This window comes from Trachemys scripta, chromosome 8, assembly GCF_013100865.1.
Source record: "Trachemys scripta elegans isolate TJP31775 chromosome 8, CAS_Tse_1.0, whole genome shotgun sequence".
Taxonomy (NCBI): domain Eukaryota; kingdom Metazoa; phylum Chordata; order Testudines; family Emydidae; genus Trachemys; species Trachemys scripta.
The window spans coordinates 61229914-61248295 of NC_048305.1; the positions used below are offsets into that span (position 1 = coordinate 61229914).

The 18382-nt window shown below is 38.4% G+C and overlaps 1 protein-coding gene across 1 annotated transcript; it reads left to right on the top strand.

Moving 5' to 3' along the window:
* The first annotated feature begins 358 nt into the window (after positions 1–358).
* RGS1 (regulator of G protein signaling 1) lies at positions 359–4900 on the top strand. The gene is made up of 5 exons (XM_034780164.1): positions 359–591; positions 1002–1082; positions 1843–1904; positions 2451–2614; positions 3334–4900. The coding sequence occupies exons 1-5, from the start codon at positions 491–493 to the stop codon at positions 3517–3519; spliced, it is 594 nt and encodes a 197-aa protein (XP_034636055.1). The 5' UTR covers positions 359–490; the 3' UTR covers positions 3520–4900.
* Positions 4901–18382: the final 13482 nt, after the last annotated feature.

Here is an 18382-nt window from a genome sequence, read left to right on the forward strand (position 1 = left end):
TATTACCTCACCCATCTCATCTCACTAATTGTACTTAATGGGTATAGCTGATCCATCCCATAGTACAGCAGGTACATTCTAACTAGATGAAATGAACCTGGAACATCTGGAAGCACATTTAATAAAAGTCCCAAAACATACTCATAACAGACTTTTTCAAATCACCAATCAGACGTAGACAAGATTTTTTTGTGCTTTTTCAAATTTTACTTAGACTTTTTTTTGCCTCACAAAACCCAGTCTCATCCGGTTCAGACTTCACCACAAGACGAATGCTGTCTGTTTTCTTTTTGAAAGACACACGTCACTGTGCACTGAAAAAGGGGAACTTCCACAGCCTGTGGTTATGTTGCATGATAAACAGATCTGTTCACACCAATTCGAGAGGCGGCTTGGATCAATAAAAGGCAACAGGCACCAGAGGCAGCAAGCAGACATTTGCGGCTCTCAGGACTATCTCTTCAGAAGTCACATACCGAGACTAAGCAATATGCCAGGATTATTTTTTTCTCACAACCACCCAACCGAACTGAAAGAAGCAGATTGCAAGCTTGGAGAAGGCAAAGTTCATAAAAGGAAGCAAAAGGCTTTGTAAGTATATGTGACTTACTGTCAAATGAAAATGTATTTGGAGTGAAATTAACGTTAGCAAATTGAGAATTCAGAATTAGTGCCATTTCACAGAGTTCACCCACAGCTAAGCATTTTCTGCATAGCATGTTCAATGCTATAAAACGATAACATTATTCTAACAGGGCTTGAATGCAAAGGGATATGGATGAGAAGTTCCTAAGTTGAATATAAAAATGAGTGGGTAGGAAAGAAGGAGCAATTGCTTGTAATTACTTGCATAAGTATCCCATTGGCATCAACCCTGGAAGTGAATGATCTGGCCCTAAATGTTTACAAGTCGTAAGACCTTCATACAGAATGCTACCTAACTGTAACTGTGTTTAACCAGTATCATCCATTCATTACACATGTCTGATCATTGGTTTCAGTGGTGCAGATCTGAAAAGCTATTTGAAGTCCATGGTACCACATCTTGAATCTAGCAACAAGTCTAACACCAGAAATGTGACGTAAGTACTGGATTCTAGAAATACATAGTAATTATGAACTAAGGCTAGATTGCCATATTTTGTCCTCACAAACAAGTCTATTAAATTTTTACTCTTGTGTAAAGTATATGATGAATCATAAAGTATTTCTAAGATCAAGCTAATTTCAATTTCCTAGTTACAAAAAGGGTTTTTATAAACCGGGCATCACCACACAGAGGGTACCAATGGAGTTGAAATAATTTTTTATGTTTTCCTTTTTTCCATTTCTTTTTTAATTGTTTATGGGCAGTTCAGTGGTGCTCATCACCACACCTATTCATTAATAGGTCACTTATATTATTAATGAATTAAAGCCTGACAACACCCTCGTGAAGTAGAGAACTATTACTATCCCTGTTTTAGAGATAGGGATAACAATGGCACACATAGGTGAAGTGACTTGCCCAAGGTCACAAAAGAAGTTAATGAGTTTTGGAATGAAAACCAGGTCAATCCAGGACTTTAACCACAGACCCTCCATTCTCCTTTTATTTACTTCAATAAAAGTAACTCTGATGCTTCTTATTTGTCCGAGTTAAGGGGCAACAGCATGCCACCAATTTCATGCAAAGTCCACCAAAGATTTTATGAGCAAGCACTGCATTTTCATAAAATTGAATAATCAATGGTATTCTTTAAGTATTCTTAAGAGGCCATTAATTAATTTAATTAAGTAAAATAACTAAACAGTCAATATTTTGTTTCTTGTGTTAAGTATTTTTTCTTTTGGTCACCACAGGCTTTCTGCGGAAGAGGTGATGCAATGGTCCCAGTCTTTGGAAAAGCTTCTTGACAGCCAAAGTAAGTGTATTATTTTATCACTACTACTTTCTTATGTTAATCGAGTGAGTTTTCATGCAGACTAAACAAATCTATGCAGCTATAGCATTTTGTGAATAATGCTAAAAACAATGGCCAATAGCCTTTCAGTAATTCACATCTTCACTGTCACATGGCTACCTATTGTAATATATTGCCTTAACTTTATAGCCCATCCTTTCCATAGGAAATGGAAATAATCTCATTAAATTCAATCGGGTTGGATCAGATTCCACATGCCCACATTACTCCAAATAATGCAGATAAGAGTTAAGTGTGCACTTGGAGCCAAAGTCAGACCATGCAGAGAAGAACAGACTCCCACTGACTTCAGTAGCTTTTGGATCAGACCCTTCATTTGCAGTGCGCTGCAAAAATATATATATATACTGTATATTTCATCAAAATCTTATTACTATAATAGGAGACTTCAATGTGACCTTTACCTTAATTGTATTTATTTTATCCTCCCCAATTTAAGTTATAAATGTAACATTATAACTGATTAAGTACTTGTGTTTGCTATAGGCGGTCAAGTTGCCTTCAGGGAGTTTCTGAAGTCAGAATTCAGTGAGGAGAACATTGAGTTCTGGCTGGCTTGTGAGGACTATAAGAAAACCAAGTCTGATCACTTGCAAGACAAGGCGGAAAAGATTTATGAAGAGTTTGTTCAGATAGATGCAGCTAAACAAGTAAGTACAAAGTTAATCTGTACTGTGTTATATATGAAAGATTAAGGGAGTTGGCACAGGATAGAAATGGGGCTGTACCAGGACAAATACATCTTTAATAAAACAGGAAGAGAAGCCATAGGTTCTTATATTTTCATTAGGTCACCTTCTGCCGTACTGCCTTGAGCTCATCAGGTGAAAGTAGTGCTGGTGATTCAACAGGTGGCACTCTTCCCTCTAAGTCAGTGCTGATTTCAGCAAGATGTTAAGAGACAGTTCTGGAGATGCTGTCACTTGAATGAGAAATGAAACCAACCTGGATCATTTATGTTCCTTAAAGATCCAAGGACACTTTGGAGAAAAGTAGAAGTGTTAGCATAGGCCATATTCCAAACTAGATGCCTACATCCTACCAAAAAATCCTGCTGCAATTTTAATTGGATATTTTATTCTTCACTTTCTGTCCTAAATTGTTACTCTTTCTGATCCCAGAAGTGGCTGCATTGCACCAATGAATGGCAATTCCTGTGTATAGTTTGTATATCTTTTTTTTTTTTAAGTTCAATCAATTTTGAATGAAAGGTGCTATTTAAGGATAGATTAATTATTGTAGCTCAAAGAAACCTTGGACAGAGTTTTAAGACTGAGAGTCTGTGTTTCAGGAAGATAAAGTGATAAATACAGTGTCAAAAATTATTTTTTTTAAAAGATATTAACGAAGTTTGATTTTCTCTTCCTAGATCAATATTGACTATCATACCAGGAAAGCTACAGCTAAAAAGGCTCAAGACCCAACTTTCACAAGTTTTGATGAAGCCCAAAAAACTGTATATATGCTAATGGAGCGGGACTCGTATCCTAGATTCTTGAAATCAGAAGCCTACCTTAATCTTTTAAACAAGCTTCATGTCAACGGTGTTAAGTGAGCTGTTTGATGCCATGGAAATCTGAGGGTAGACTATGCATGTCAATTAACCTACAGCAAAGAGTAGTGCAACTACTGTGCAACTGAGTCTCAGCGTAGAGAATGGAAACTTCAGTCTCTGAAGTGCTGGCGGAAGTGCAGATAGACAATCATACGTGATAAAACCCAACAAGATGAAGGCACTCAAGCTAGGTTTCCAAGCCTGATAGCTTGGGAAGGGGGCTGTGGAGGGGGAGACCCTCTTCTCCTTTATGCCACTAAACTGAAACTGGATACATAGTTATTAATTAATTGTATCGCACTGTGAATTCCCACAAGACAGACAACAGTTTGGAAGAGCTAGGATAATACCCTTGTATCTGAGTGTGATGGGTAAAATAATTGATATTGGGAGAAAAAATACTTTTAAATTGTCAATTTGTGTACTAGCTACAGAAATGCATAGAACAGACCAAAAAGCCAAATGAAAACTTGTCCAGGCTATGAAATGTTAATAAATGTGTGCAGTTCTAATGTATTCAGTAAAATGTATTATAACTGTAACAATTGAGAATAGGTTTAAGTTATATAAGCTAGATATTATTATTTATGTATTAAGCAAGTAGGTATGTAGCACATTTTTACTATTTAATTTATTGCAAAGTGTGAAATAATGACAAGCAATTCCTAAATTAAAGCTACATGACAAAAGCACAGAAGTTCTATGGTTACTTTTCCTCTATCATAAGAAGGTTTTGAAACCTGAATTAAGGAGGTAAATACTGAGGCACAGCCATTTCTGTTATCCTCTGAAATCTTTTTGTTCTAATATTCTAATTCTTTCTAAATGCCCAATTCTCTTGCACCCATTTTACTCTGGTATAACTCCATTTACTTCAGTGGAGCTTATCCTGATTTACTCAATGTAAAATCAGATTCAGTCTTAAAGTTCCTTTTAATTTTTGCACTTCCCCAATCTTAACAGTTAAGTCTTTCAACAACTATTGAAACAGAGATGAGAGAAACCATCTGAGCAGAACAACTGCAGAATTCATACCACATTTCACATTGCTGAATTGTTAAATGTTCCAGACCACTCGTGCTTACTTATCAAGAGTGACAGTAACTGGTGAGGCTGACCAGCAAATCCCTGTAGTGTTAGTGCTACAGAGTCTTGGTAGATTTTGTGACAGAGTCTAATTTACAATACCAATATTAACAGTAAAGGTCATTTACATTTCATTCTGAATCTTGTGTTAAATTTGCTCTATAAAATGTGCCATACTATGAACAGATGAACACCAAAGTGGGTAATGATTACTGGGGAGGGGGCCAAAGCAGAAGATCAAAATTGTAATTTTATTAAGTAATTCCAAAACGTAATTACTATTGAATCCAGAGTTCAGAGATTTCATGATGGTAAAGTTTATAATGAAAATAAATAATCATGAAAATTGTTGCCAATGAGTTCTCTCTGTGCCCAGGATAAAATCTTGTGTTTCCCTCCCTTGCAGTTCTTTTTTATCTCACTGTTTCAGTTTTTCCGTTTTCCAAAACAGCACAGTCTTAGAGTCTGGGTTTGACTCACACTGTTGAGACCGGGGGTACACACCCATTGCCTGTGCCAAAGGGAGCAGAAATAATTCAGTCTTAGTCACACTTTTGGGGAGAGTAGGCTGTGTTTACAGTACCACCCCTTGGGAAAGGGCTTTGGGGGTCCAAAGGAATAGGACAACAGGTAATTTTCAAAGTAAAATAACCAAAAGAAAAACAATTATCAAAATTGATAATTGGAGAAACAATTAGATAGAATTATTAATTACTCGCTTCTCACACGACTAGTTCAGAAAAACTGAATCAAAAGATGGAATTATTGATTATGTTCATTAACGTGACTGCACCTAAGGGGTAAATCACAAAATTCACCACAGATTCTTCTTCCTATACACTATGCCCCAAAATAAACCACTGAACCTGAAACACAGAAAATGTTTATTCAAGTAATAGAAAACGATAAAAGAAACCAACAATTAGATCACAAGGATTATGCAACTGAGATAACTATAGGGAAAGAAAAGTACATAAAATGAATGATACAATGTAGCAACCACTTAACAAGAAATTCTTAAAATATAAAGTAAATTAAAACTATATTGAATGGACTATTATAAAACTGAGTATTAAATTCAAAAAGCTATGAGCATCAACAACAATGGTATTCATTTAATTACTTAGGATACTAATAGCATCAACCAGTTGTTTACCCTCATTAAGATTCACTAGCAGCTAAACATTATTAACATAAATCAACAGCTAAACTTAAAGAAGTATATCAAATATAAACTTCTTGAACCAGATTACAATAACTATAATTCAATTTCATTATTACAATATCTTAAATGAAGAAAAACAATTTTGATTAAACTAGATAGGTTGGTTAGGACAATATAATTGAAAGTCGTGTCAACTGAAACAAAATCTACCAAAACCATTACTAAAACTTTTACTTTTGGTTTAAGGAAATAGTACTTTGAGGGGTAAGCATGATTCTATAGCTTGAAATTAAGCAGTGTTTAGACATACATGCCAAATCCAAGTGTGTTACTGTGACAACTCTCCTTCTTCCTTGCCCTAATCCCATCCAATGCTGTTCGCTCTACAAGTCCTCTCCTTCCAAAGTGCGCTGTTCAGCGCTAGAATCTCTATCACACCACATATCAATAGGTTTTCCCTTATGACATGCCACTGCTACTTCTTGGATTGGCTTCTTTTTCCTTCAGTCTTGAACTGTTGGACTCTTATCCACATAGTTGTCAGGACAACTCTTTACATGACCAAATCATCTGAGCCTGCACTCCCTCATTTTTTTACTTATGGATGTGACTTTGAGCATGTCTCTAGCAAACACATTCCGCACCTGGCCTTTCTTGCTTATACCCACTCATCCATCTCAACATTTGCTTTTCTGTGGAACAGACCATTTGCTCATGTTTCTTCTTTGTTATCCAACACTCAGCACCATACATTAAAACTGGATGAACCGTTTTATAGACTTCCCCTTTTAATCACTGGTATCTTTCTCTCTCTCTCTCTCCATCTGAGAGAGGCATTTATTATCTTAGCTCTAATTTCATCCTCCATTTCTGCATTTTCCTGGATTCTGGAACCCTGATGCTTGAAATTGTGTTACTGTGAAACTTGTTACTGAGACAACGTAGAAAGCAATGATACGATAGCTACATGCACGGTGACTATTACAATAAACACTGCAGACTGAATAAGTTACCTATTGGTTTGGTGGAGTTAGGCTAAAGTTTAGAAATGGTGAAAGATAGTAACTGAGCCTAAACAAGTAGTGGTTACTTGAAGTTTGAATTCTAGGCAAAGTGAATGGTTTAGAAAAGTTGAGATAGATGTGAAGGAGGTAGGGTGACCAGATGTCCCGATTTTATAGGGACAGTCCTGATATTTGGAGCTTTTTCTTATATAGGCACCTATTACCCTCCACCCCCGTCCCAATTTTTCACACTTGCTATCTGGTCACCCTAGAAGGAGATGCTTTTATCATTGAGTTAATTTGCATAAGAGACTTTTATATACAGATGGTCACAGACAAAGTCTGCATAATATATAAAAAAACAAACACTAGCAAGATTGATATGCAGAAAAGTAATTAAGGAACACAGGACTCTTAGTATTTGAAATAAGGTAAACCAGTAAAAATTTAAGTTATCAGACATCAAAATGGAAAGAAGGCTACTGTAGAGTGTAACATATCAACACATTAGATAACTCTGTAGTTTGAAGTGCACCGAGCAGCCAACTCCAATAGAAAGGTATTTTAACTGTTAAATGAAACTCTTTAAACTTGGAGTAAGGTTAGGAGATAGGGAACGGACTTTCTTATACATATACAATGTATAGGTTAGAAAGGGGAAATTTAACATATTGAGTGTAAGTCAAAACTCAGTTAAAATGGGAATAGAGTTTATTTAAAGAAATTAGAGGCATTTCTCTCACAGACACACAGAAGCTGACAGTCTCTTTGTAAAGGGGCAGAATGGAGGGAGATTTGCTAACTGTGTACAGTAAAGTAACTCTAGAACAGTGGTTCTCAACCAGGGGTCCGGGGCCCCTTGGGGGGGCCATGAGCAAGTTTCAGGGGTTCCACCAAGCAGGACCCGTGTTACACTTGCTTCAGCTTTCTGCCCTGGGTCCCAGCACCACTGCATGGGACTGAAGCCTGAGGCTGAAGCAGAGGCCTGAGCAACTTAGCTTCACGGTGCCCCTTGTGGCATGGGGCACAGGGTAATTGCCCTGCTTACCACTTAACGCCGGCCCTGTCTTGTATATGCAGAAAAACAGTTATCGTGGCACAGGTGGGCTGTGGAATTTTTATAGCATAGTTGCAGGGCCTCAGAAAGAAAAAGGTTGAGAACCCCTGCTCTAAAAGATTTAGACTTAGGAACTAATTTAACAGTATCAATTAAACAATGAATTTTCACAAAGATATGGTAATGATGGCAGCTGAAACTTAATTAAGTACTCATCAAACCAAAGATTTTAACGTTAGTTCTTTTAAGCAATAAGCCAGATAATGTAGTAAGCCAAGTGAAGTGAAGCGAGCTCAACACTACACACAAGGTGTGAACACTAATTTTGGCAGTTACAGGTGACAGCTTGCAGTTTAAATTTACATCAAATCAGTTTTAGTTACAATGTTGTCAGATTCAAATCCTATAGCTTTGTCCAGTTATGATCTTTGGAGAGTTTTTTCCCATCCTTAAACTACTATAAAACTCTATTTCTTTCCTACTTCTAGTATAATCTTTCTTTGTATTCATATGGAATTAGAATATGTTAATATCACCTATGGATGTTGTTACATTTATTAATATGGGGTTTCAACTCAAGGATAATGGTCTGGATTCATGGAACACAAATCTGAACTACAAAGGAGTTCAGAAATCTAGAAAGGCAGCATTTTCGCTGTCCCAAGATGAATTTTGGCTTCCTTCAAAGTACAGAAATTCCCCATGGAATTCACCATTGCAGTAAATACTGACTTTAAAATCTTTCCTACACTTTAGAACAAAGTGGGAGTTCTCACCCTTCCTTTTGTTGTCTGAGTCTTGTGGTTTGGTGATGATTTTTTCTTAGTATTTTTGACCTTCAGGAAAGCACTTTCTTTCCTTTGGCTGCTTACATTTGGGATTTTTGGACCTTTTAAGGTTCCAAAACCCAGGTTCTTGTCTATAAATGATTTTAGTTAAAAGAAAATGTCTTGGAGAGCAAAGTCACTGAATATTGCTTACATGAATGGGAGGGCTCAGTGTTTGGAGCCTCAGGATTTATAGTGGAGACTGGCTCTCTCAGTTGAAGAGAATCAAATCTTTTAGTGGAGAGAGAACAAATTCAGAAATGGAGAGAGAACTGGATCTCACTTAGGGTATAGCTGCACCACAGCTGGAAATATGCTTCCCAACTTGGGTAGACTGACACATGCTACCTCTGTTTGAGCTAGCACACTAAAAATACACCAGCTACGCACAGGAGGTGACTCCAGATAGCTGCCTGAGTATGTATCCCATGCTACACCGCAACTGGAATGATTTTGTTGACAATGCACAACATTAACTAGAATCTATGTCAGTCTCTCTTAGGTGTATTAGTTCTATAGGGCTAGAAGGAGTAAAAACTAACTTTTGTTACTAAACCTAGCAGAGGACTCTGAATACATACAAGGGGCATTTTCAGTTTCTTTCCTGACCATAACTGCATTTTAAATACCTTTGTAGGCTGTTGCTAACATAATTCTGATCTCAGTTTGGATGGGACAGACCTGTTATCTGTGCAGGCAAGTCACGTGTTGCTTGTGAATTGCCTTAGTAATAACTTCTGGGACAATGGTACACCATCTGTAGGCTGCATGCCACCAGCTGTCATGCAACATTTCCAGAAGGTTTATAGAGCTGCTTCTGGTCTGAAGGCAAAGCATTGTCAGTCTGCAAGAAGACACCTCCTTTCAGCTGCAGCCCAGTCCAATAAAAATGTTAAAAGACTTGTGTATTTGATAAGTGAAATCTGGTTATACAAGTGCTAATGTGGCTAGAACTTTATGAAATAAAACATTTACAATGCAGCCCCAAACCATGTGACACAACTGGTTTGGGGTTTCATTACAGACTCAAGCCTCAAATCAACTTCATCAAAAGCTGACTATGGTTGAAAAAACTTTCAAACCAGGATGGGCCCACTCAAAATTTTATATAAAACCATTCAAATTTGTGGATTTGGTCACAAAACCAAGGGAAATTCCATCTCTGGGGTTTGAGCAAAACCCAAATGTCAGTGCAAAATTCTTACACAAACTCACAGTAAAAAGAGAAATGCTCAAAACCAAAGTAAACATTCACATGTGCCCCTGCTGACCAAGACAGTGTTACATACATTTCTAAATCCTTCACTTCACTTCTTATCCTTCACTTCAATTATTCTTTCTTTTCTTTTTCAGTTATTCTTCCCATTCACATGGGAGATTCATCTCTAAAAGTCTACTCATGCCAGAGATATTCCAGCCCACTCCAGTCTCCTTAGCAACATTGTCATGTTCTGGTAAGGAATAAACTCTGCAAAAACACAGAGTACTCTCTGTCATACAGTTATAACCCTTGTACTGTATTTCCGTTGCTATAGCAAGGCTATACAAAGCTGGTTGTTTAAACAAAGTCCGAGAGGCCTGAAATATTTTAATGTGATTTAAAGTTGCATCTATACTAACCTGTTTAATAAAAATCAAATGGCTGTAAGCAATAGTTAAATGGCACAATCTCAACAATTTATTAACAGTATGTTGAATTCTTCCCATACAAAGATCAATAGTTTACCAATATGCAATTAATTCTTTCTTTGGAATACTGCCTGGATTGAGATCTGATACTCTGAACTTACAAAAAGGGAAGCAAATATAATTATTCAAAAGATTAAGGACTTGATTTAATTAAATGAAATATCAGTACTTTTTGTAATCTCTGGGTTTGTTTCTAACTGTACATGCATGGAGTCAAATCCATTCCATAATTTGTTACTAACCTCCTTCTGCCCGCCCACCCACACCCCCAACACAAGCAGTATTGGCACAGCTAGTGGTTTCACAACTGTGGGATGTGTGACACCAAGATGTGGCAGAGGCTTCCAAAACACTACGTTACAAACCAGAGTATGGAAACTGTGCCTATTCTTTACTATCCCATGCTTAATGGAGAAGTTATCTACAATTCTTAAAAAGTACTTTAGCTCTTCTGCCATAGCAACTGGAGGAAGGGTCAGATAAGTTAGACTAAAAAATACGTCAATGCAAAAGGGCTCTGCAAGGTTCTCAGCATAAATTTTAGCCTCCCATAGGGGATTTATGTGGGTTGGTCCTCTGAATTGGTGTGAATCTCACTCTTAGCATTTAAATTATAGCTATCTGGATATACAAACTTAGGCCAGAAATGGCCACTATGATAATATAGTCTGACTTCCCACATTACATTGACCAGAATTTCTCAACCGGTGTCGGGAATGGGGGAGTGACTCACATCTTTAGCGTTCAAGGTCCATATTCTCTGTCAACATCTTGGAACACAGTCAGGTAAATGATATAGGCTTATCTTTGATACAATTTTTACATATGGGATAACAGTAAGAATATGTGGGATTTGCAATAATTTATTTTTACTTCAAATAAGCAGTCACTAACCAGGAAAAGTTATGAAACACTGACACGGACAATAGAATTGACCCAGTGAGTCCTGTAGAGGAGGAAATTAATCCACCCTAGTACATAAGTGAATGGAAAAATCCACTATGAATGTAACATGAAGGAAACCTCTTGCCCTTAGAGCCAAGCTTTCGCAGGCCTGTACAAGAGGTGAGCAAAGACGACACGTGCAACCCTAGTGCCTGCAAACATCTACATTTACACACAGAAATGCATGCCCACACACACACACACATACACATATATATATATTGGGGAACTGCAGGCACAGCTACCCACCCTCATGGGACATTTACCAACCTATGTATCAATATACCTCTTTGCGCGCACACACAGGGGGGTTTACAGGCATGGCAGCCTACTTATTGCATGGGACTTTCAAAGTTTGACTCTAAAATGACCAGAGTGGAATCAATTTTTAAAGAGTATTTCAACATATGACATATTCAGAGATGTCAGGTAGAGCTTCTTTGTCACTCTGTAGAAAAACTGTTAAGGAAATGACACTAAATTGGTGGCTTCCATCACTGTAACACTAAACTTACAAGAGGTATAAAGCAAGGTAAAGATTGTGATTCAATGGTTAGGGCAGGGCACTGGGTGTCAGGAAATAAAGGGTTCTGCGTGACTTAGGCTAGGTCTACACTACCCGCCTGAATCGGCGGGTAGAAATCGACCTCTCAGGGATCGATTTATCGCGTCCCATTGGGACGCGACAATCGATCCCCAAATTGACGCTCTTACTCCACCAGCGGAGGTGGGAGTAAGCGCCGTCGACGGGAAGCTGCAGAGGTCGATTTTGCCGCCGTCCCTACAGCGGGGTAAGTCGGCTGCGATACGTCGAATTCAGCTACGCTATTCGCGTAGCTGAATTTGCGTATCTTAAATCGACCCCCCCCCCCGTAGTGAAGACCTGCCCTTAGAGTGAAGCAACTTCTCTATGCATAAGTTTAACCAATTGTAAACTCTGTAAAATGGGGTTAATAATATTTGCAGGCACCCACCATGCAGGATTGTTATGAAGTCCCTTTGTGTAGAAGTACCTTTTCCCACGTGGGGAAAAAACTAGTAATCCAAAATACTCCCTGTGGGTAATGTGGGCAAGCTAAGGTTACTAAGGGAGTAGGGATCAACATTATTTTCTGAATAAGGAATGTTTACAATTTTAAGGTGGAAAAGTCTTACTCATGATTTAATGTTACATAAAAGTTAATATTAATTTCAGTTTTGAATTTAATTTCCATATTTTAAGGAAAAAAGACTAAACATTAATCTGTCCACAGATTTACTTATGACAAAAACGTAAGCAATTATAGAATCCACAGCAAAAGTAGTGCAAAAAAAGAAAACCCTCAATAAAAGATTCTTATTTCCTTTATTACTAGTCCATTAAATGGTAACATAAATCTACAATTAGTGTAACTGTTTTACTGCACAGATTTTAATTTCATGTGCTAGTAACTATTTTTTGTTGGAGATGTTTGAATGCATTTCCAAGTTAGAGTGACAAGAAGTTTTTAGTGATGGGGAAAATTTTTCCAGCATTGTACTGAATGGATTTTGTTCAAACTTTCCAAGACTTTGGGCTAAATTCAACAGAAGTTTTGTCTAAATAAGGGCTGCAGGATCAGGCCCTATATCTAACCTGTAATAAAGTATTGATTTTGTAGGTCATAAATGCTGTTTTGATTTTTAGGATCAGATTTAGGCTTCCAAGTTCAGAACATAAATATATCAGAAGAGAATGGAAACCTCCAGGTCTACCAGTGGAATCCAGTTATAGTCACTGAATCAGGTTAGTGGTCAGCCACATTTCCTATGAAGAAAGATGGTGCAGTGCAAGAAAAGACTCTGACTCAAACAATGATTATTCTTAAACTATCTTCCCAAAGTCTGCTCTACCACTAAAGGAAACATTTGAAGTGGGCTGTAGTCCACGAAAGCTTATGCTCTAATAAATTGGTTAGTCTCTAAGATGCCACAAGTACTCCTGTTCTTTTTGTAGAGAAACTAATTGTCTTTTTGATGATGGGAAGAACCATTAAAGTGAAAGAAGTGAGGCTACTTCAGTAGAAGCAGATTTTTACAATATGGGTGTGTCACCAGGGCAAAAAGGAAACACTCCCCAGCTCCAAAGCATGTGTTGCCACACCCAAACTTCTCAAGGAGGGTTATTTCTTTAATTGAAGGTTATCAAACAAAACAGAAAATAGTCTTAAAACTCTATCCTTAGCCCCAAGCTTCAGGACCACCCTCGCAGGGGTCTCTGGTACTCCAGCTCCTGGCCTCAGCCAACTCTACTCCCTTCCTGGAGCAACAGCCACAGGGCTGCTTTCCTGAGCCCCAAGCCCCTGGCTCCACAGATCTACCACAGGGCCTAGCTCCAATCCAGTGTGGCTTTCCCACCCCAGGGCTCAGCCTGTCTCAGTCCTTTCTACCTAGCTGCTTACTAGCAGCCTTTTGTAGGCTCAGGTGTAATCTAGCCCTCTTTAGTTAGCTAGACTGGGCTCAACTGCTCTGGTCATGGGGAACTGGGCTTAGTCTAGTGACAGAGTGCTAAATATACCAGCTTTGCAGGATCAGGGCCCTAAATGTGGATTTTGGAGACTAACATTAAGCATCCAAATTTGAAAACTTCATCTGAAAGATTGTTCCCTACTGATTATCAATGGTAATTAGAACAATGTAGCACATTACAAGCATGTGCCAGTCGTATGTAATGAAAAGGCTTAATTTTCTAACAGAAGCATAATATTAGAGGCATCACAATGTTATGTACAAACAGGAAGGCAATTTAAAGGTCAGTGCACAACTGCAATGTTAGAGCACAGTGTAATTTATCACCTTACCAAGCCAACAACGCTCCCCTCATGCTTGACTGTGAAGCAATGGGCTTTGTGACTATCACCCTTCCTTTGTGGTTGCACAGTGGGTGTGAAAGACACCAAACAAAGAATATATGACAAATGGTGGAAAAATTAAACATTCTTTTCTAAAACTTCCCCTCAGAAAATGGGGGTTTTAGTGTGGGGTGGGGTGATACCTACAAACAAAACTTTTTAGGGAGGAAGTCTTCAGTCACTAAATGAGGAAAGATTACAAAACAAGTTCCTGCTTAATATTCCATGCAATTAATTTGCTGAGGGCTGCTGAAACACAGAGAGAGAAAAAGAGATTTGTGTTTTAGCCCTTCATTGCCTTTTTTTAATTGCGCAGGACTTCAAAGATTTCATTCACAAAGTTGTTTCTGCAGCTTTTATACATTGAAGTATCAAGTATTGCCTTCTCTCATTTTAGCGGGGGACCTAAGAAGGATAATGACATCACAACAGACTGAACCCAAAGTGCACCTTTCAGAGTAGAGGGGATGTTTATAGACCATTTAAAATATGTATGATTGTCTGTTTAGGTTAAAACCTTTTTAATTCAAATCCCAAACAGTTGGGAGAAAAGTGCTTTCTCTGAAAGATTCAAAATTCCTTCCCCATCAACAGGGCTTCAGGAAGAGCATACTTCAGTGTATTTCAGTGTATTTTCTGATCCCTCAAGAATACCAGGAAACCAAAACTTTATATTCCTGATATTTATTTATTTATTTATTTATTTGGGGGGGGGGAGGTCATGAAACCACTTTTATCATAAAGAAGCAGTCTAACGGCACTAGTAAAGACAGACCTCTTCTTTGAAGTTCCTTTTTAACACGTTAAAGAATTCTTGGGTCTCTCTCTTTTCCTTAGGGAATATCTTCTTGATAAAGCCAAGGAAGGAAGTGACTCCACCAACAACCATCACGTGTAAAAGTTTAACTGTTCGTTATAATGGCAAATTGTCAAGGGAGAAAAAACTGTTTATTTCTAAACTATTGTGAGAAATTTTACTGTTCAAAAGATTCTAAAGGAGCTGGGTATTCAACTCCCTTAAGTTTTTGAAAAAAGAATAAGGAGTACTTGTGGCACCTTAGAGACTAACAAATTTATTTGGGCATAAGCTTTCATGGGCTAAAACCCAATTCATCAGATGCATGCAATGGAAAATACAGTAGGAAGATATATATACACACACACACACAGAACATGAAAAAATGGGGGTTGCCATACCAACTCTACCGAGACTAATCAATTAAGGTGGGCTATTATCAGCAGGAGAAAAAAAACTTTTTTAGTGATAATCAGGATGGCCCATTTCAAACAGTTGACAAGAAGGTGTGAGTAACAGTAGGGGAAAAATTAGCATGGGGAAATAGTTTTTAGTTTGTGTAATGACCCATCCACTCCCAGTCTTTATTCAAGCCTAATTTAATGGTGTCCAGTTTGCAAATTAATTCCAGTTCTGCAGTTTCTCGTTGGAGTCTGTTTTTGAAGTATTTTTGTTGAAGAACTGCAACTTTTAGGTCTGTAATTGAGAGTCCAGGGAGGTTGAAGTTTTTTTTATTGTTATAATTCTTGACGTCTGATTTGTGTCCATTTATTCTGTTGGGTAGAGACTGTCCGGTTTTGCCAATGTAAAGTTTAAGTTTTTGGGTTTTTCCCCTTAAGCTCCTTTGAAAATTCCACCCGATATGTCTAGTTAAGAAATCCAGCTGAACTGCTATTGTGTTGTAACTAACAGCCCCAGATTACTGATAAAATTGAGCACCATTTCTTGAAAAAAATACTAAAGCCACTGAAACATAAAACCATTCAGTGCCCCTCTGTGCGAACAAGATAGAAATGCAGCAGTTTTGCAAAGCATGTATTTAAACTTTAGTTCACATTCAATGCACTAAGGTCACTTGTAAATCAAGCTCCTCTGAAAATGTCAAAAAGCCACGAGGATTGTTCTTAAATTGCAGTGGTTGAAGCATTTTTGCAGAATGTGAGGACTCTATCTGCAAAACATGCCTTGTACCTAACAATAGTAAGTTAGAGCCCCACGCAGTCACTCTAGTGGAAAAAGACTATATTTAGTGCAACAAACTCCTCATCAACAGAAAAGGTCAAGACACTATCCTTAAAGATGCACAGAAGTGATCAACAAGAGAGGTTGTTTTTTAACTCAAGTTAATTGCCAGCTAACACGTTAGTACACGTAGTCTGGACACTCCACGTAAGTGTGTGGTTTACTCAAACTAAGCCCTAGGATAAACCAGATGTGTTTGTATCCTGGAACAGATGTTTGTGGAGCATCCCATTTAGCATGTAAACTCAGGTAAACCAATACAATTGAACTGGCAGTTAAGTAAAAAAAAAAAAAAAAAACTAGTGTAGACATACCCTACTCATGTTCGTAGTATATTTAATCGCAAATATGTTGCATTGACAGTGGCTGTTCTAAAAATCCAATCAGTTGACACATTTAGTGTCCAAATCTTCCAAACAAGTAAAAGTTTTGTGGTGGGAAAAATGGTTGGTGTGTCTCTTTTTCATCCCTGCTTCACAACTCTTCTACAGAGAGTGAAGTAATGGCAGAATCACTAAATTAATTTAAGGGTATGTGTAATTTCCAGCTGATGTAGGCATACCCACGCTACTTTGATTGAGCTAGTACACTAAATATAGCAGTGTATTGTGGCTGTGTGGGCACCAGGATGGTCTAGCTCCCCAGAGTACATTCCTGTCTGAAACCATAGGAACTTACTCATACAGAGCTGGTTGAGAAGGAACTACATCAGCAATTGGTCTGGAACTGTCCTATATACTCTCAGTACATGGCAAGAGGATAGCTGGAGCACATGAGTGGACCATGTGGGCAGTGCTGACAAGAAGTGAGAGGAGGCATAGCTCAGTGGTTTGAGCATTAGCCTACTAGACCTAGGGTTGTGAGCTCAATCCTTGGGGGGGCCACTTAGGGATCTGAGGCAAAATCAGTACTTGGTCCTGCTAGTAAAGGCAGGGGGCTGGACTCAATGACCTTTCAAGGTCCCTTCCGGCTCTATGAGCTAGGTATATCTCCATATATTTTTAAAGGCACAGGGGGCTTATGCACATTTGAAATGGAATGCCCATAAAGACTGTCACTTGAACTGACAATGGGTGTCCCAGTGGTTAGTCTCCCCTCAGCCTCAGGTAGACTTCCCAGGCACCTTTTCCATGCTCCTGGTTGCATGCACACACACACACACCCCAACAGGCTTTGCATCAGGTATGTAGGCATGAAAGAGGCAGGCACCAGTGGAATAATAGAGACCATAATGTCTCACAGGTGAGGGATGGGAGATTAGTATGAGTGTGAGATAGTAGGCTGGGCATCAGTGAACACATTTATCCGTGTGGGTGGGTGTGAATAGAGTGGGCAGCAACATGAGTGAGAATCTGAGAGGGAGAGGGAGATGGGGGCAAGTGTGGGTGTGCACTAGAATGTGAGTGGGGGAAAATGAGAGAGGTGTACATTGGGCAACAAGGGGATAGAGATTAAAAAAAGAAGAGGGGGAAAATATTGAGGCAAGCACATGAGAAAAAACAAAGGGAAGGAAGGAAGAAGGAAACTGAAAAGAAAGTGGAAGCAGGAAGAGAAAGAAAAGTTATATTAGGGAACAAAATGAGATACCATATACAACAGAGGAGAGAAAAAATTGGAATGAAGGAGGAGAAGCAAGAGAGACAGAACAACTTAATTTTATAAAATACTTTTCACTGCCAAAATGCTACAATAACAAAAAGACAAATGTTTGATTTACACATAAACAGTCTCTTGAGTGGCCCATAAAATTTTGGCTGCCACCTCTTTCAGATTCTCAGATCCTGTGTAGAATCACTCTCTGAATAGCATACACAAATGGTTCTGAGACCCTAAGGGAGTCATAGCAAGCCATACAGAAGATACTGCCTGGACTACATCTGCATCTCCATCAAGCCTGGAGAGAAAGGGACAAAAGGAGGGATAGTTGGGGCTTGTGAAGAGGAGCGAGAGCAATGTCTTAGAGGGGAGGCAAAGTCACTATGTCCAGATCTGGTCAAAATAAATTTCATAGGCTACTTTGTATCTGCCAGTCCAGCCCTGGAGGAGGCAAAGTCAATTGATGTATCAGCTATGACATAACTGTATTTTCCCCAAAGGTGTTCTGTTGTGGTTCTTCTACTGTTTGTTTTCTTTGAAAATTTTTGCAGCACCCCAAAAAATCTGTTGACATTTTCTTCTACTG

Coding starts and splice junctions, on each gene's coding strand:
- RGS1 (XM_034780164.1), top strand. CDS start 491: ATGCCAGGATTATTTTTTTCTCACAACCACCCAACCGAACTGAAAGAA. Junction 1,083..1,842: donor TCTAACACCAGAAATGTGAC/GTAAGTACTGGA, acceptor TGGTCACCACAG/GCTTTCTGCGGAAGAGGTGA. Junction 1,905..2,450: donor AAAGCTTCTTGACAGCCAAA/GTAAGTGTATTA, acceptor TGTTTGCTATAG/GCGGTCAAGTTGCCTTCAGG.